The sequence below is a fragment of the Gregarina niphandrodes genome (assembly GCF_000223845.1).
Source record: "Gregarina niphandrodes unplaced genomic scaffold scaffold00871, whole genome shotgun sequence".
Taxonomy (NCBI): Eukaryota; Apicomplexa; class Conoidasida; order Eugregarinorida; family Gregarinidae; genus Gregarina; species Gregarina niphandrodes.
In genome coordinates, this window is record NW_011646143.1 from 1 (window position 1) to 1,084 (window position 1,084).

The 1,084-nt window shown below is 53.7% G+C and overlaps 1 protein-coding gene across 1 annotated transcript; it reads right to left on the bottom strand.

The window, feature by feature from the left end:
- Positions 1-86: 86 nt before the first annotated feature.
- On the bottom strand, positions 87-386 carry GNI_239010 (putative reverse transcriptase; the record flags this gene model as incomplete). The annotated part of the gene is made up of 1 exon (XM_011136448.1): positions 87-386. A coding segment is annotated over one exon (300 nt), but the record flags the coding sequence as incomplete, so codon positions are not given.
- Between the last annotated feature and the right edge of the window lie 698 nt (positions 387-1,084).

Sequence of the window (1,084 nt, forward strand, 5' to 3'; positions counted from 1 at the left end):
TCGCCATTTTTTCTTTGGCGAAGCCAACTGATACAAAGCCCTAATACCTCTGCAATTTCCGGGACATGTGGCGCGATGTATTGCACCGATTCCAAAAACGTCAGCAACTCCTTTCTGGTAGCTGGGGCAGGGGTTTTCTCCAGTGCCTTAATCCTATCGGGATGGACACTCACCTGTCCCCCGCTGATTATGCTTCCTAGGAACTCTAAGCGATCAGAGCCGAGCACAACCTTATCCTCCGCCACGGCCAACGCACACGTTCTCAATTTTAGCACGGCTTCCACGTCGACCCAATGAGCCTCACAAGAATGCGACGCGATAATAATATCGTCGAGGTAAACGATGACAGCTCCCGAGCGAATCTCCTCTGCCAACACATGCTCCATAATCCGCTGAAACTGACCTGGAGAACAGCGAGGTCCTTGTGGCAACACATTGCACTCGAATGTGCCCACTCCACTCACCACGAAACCCGTGTGTTTCCTACTGTCCTCCGCCAGCGGTATCTTCCAGAAACCGTTTCGAAGGTCCAACTTACTGTAGACGGTCCCCCCTCCCAGGGACTGCCATATCGCACGTATATAGGGTAAGGGTCAATGGCAATGCGCGGTCTAAGCATTCACTGTTCGATAATCCACTGTTAACCGCCACGATCCGTCCAGTTTCGGAACAAAGTGCGCAGGACTGAGCCATGCATCGGGGCTACTGGTGCGAATCATACCTCGTTCCAACAGCTTACTGCAAATCCGCTCGGCTTCCTGTCGTAGCTGCTCGTTTAGCGGCCGAATTCCATGTCGAGGAGCGGACCGGTGCACCTGGAGGCTAAATGGGTCCACCTTGGCCACGCCAGTCGTGTTAACTAAATCCTTCACCAAGTCAAGGATATGTGGGGGCACGCCTGAGGATACCACCGGCTCCTCCCGAGGGACTCACGCGGCAACTGATATGCGAGAGAAGCCATCATCATTTGGTCCACCAACTCCTCGTAAGTTTCCAACATGGTCCAAAGCGGCTTCGAGTCCGAGATCCACCAAGCGATCTACGGTCTGGTGAAATACTGAGGCGGCGGTCATCTTGCCCGAAT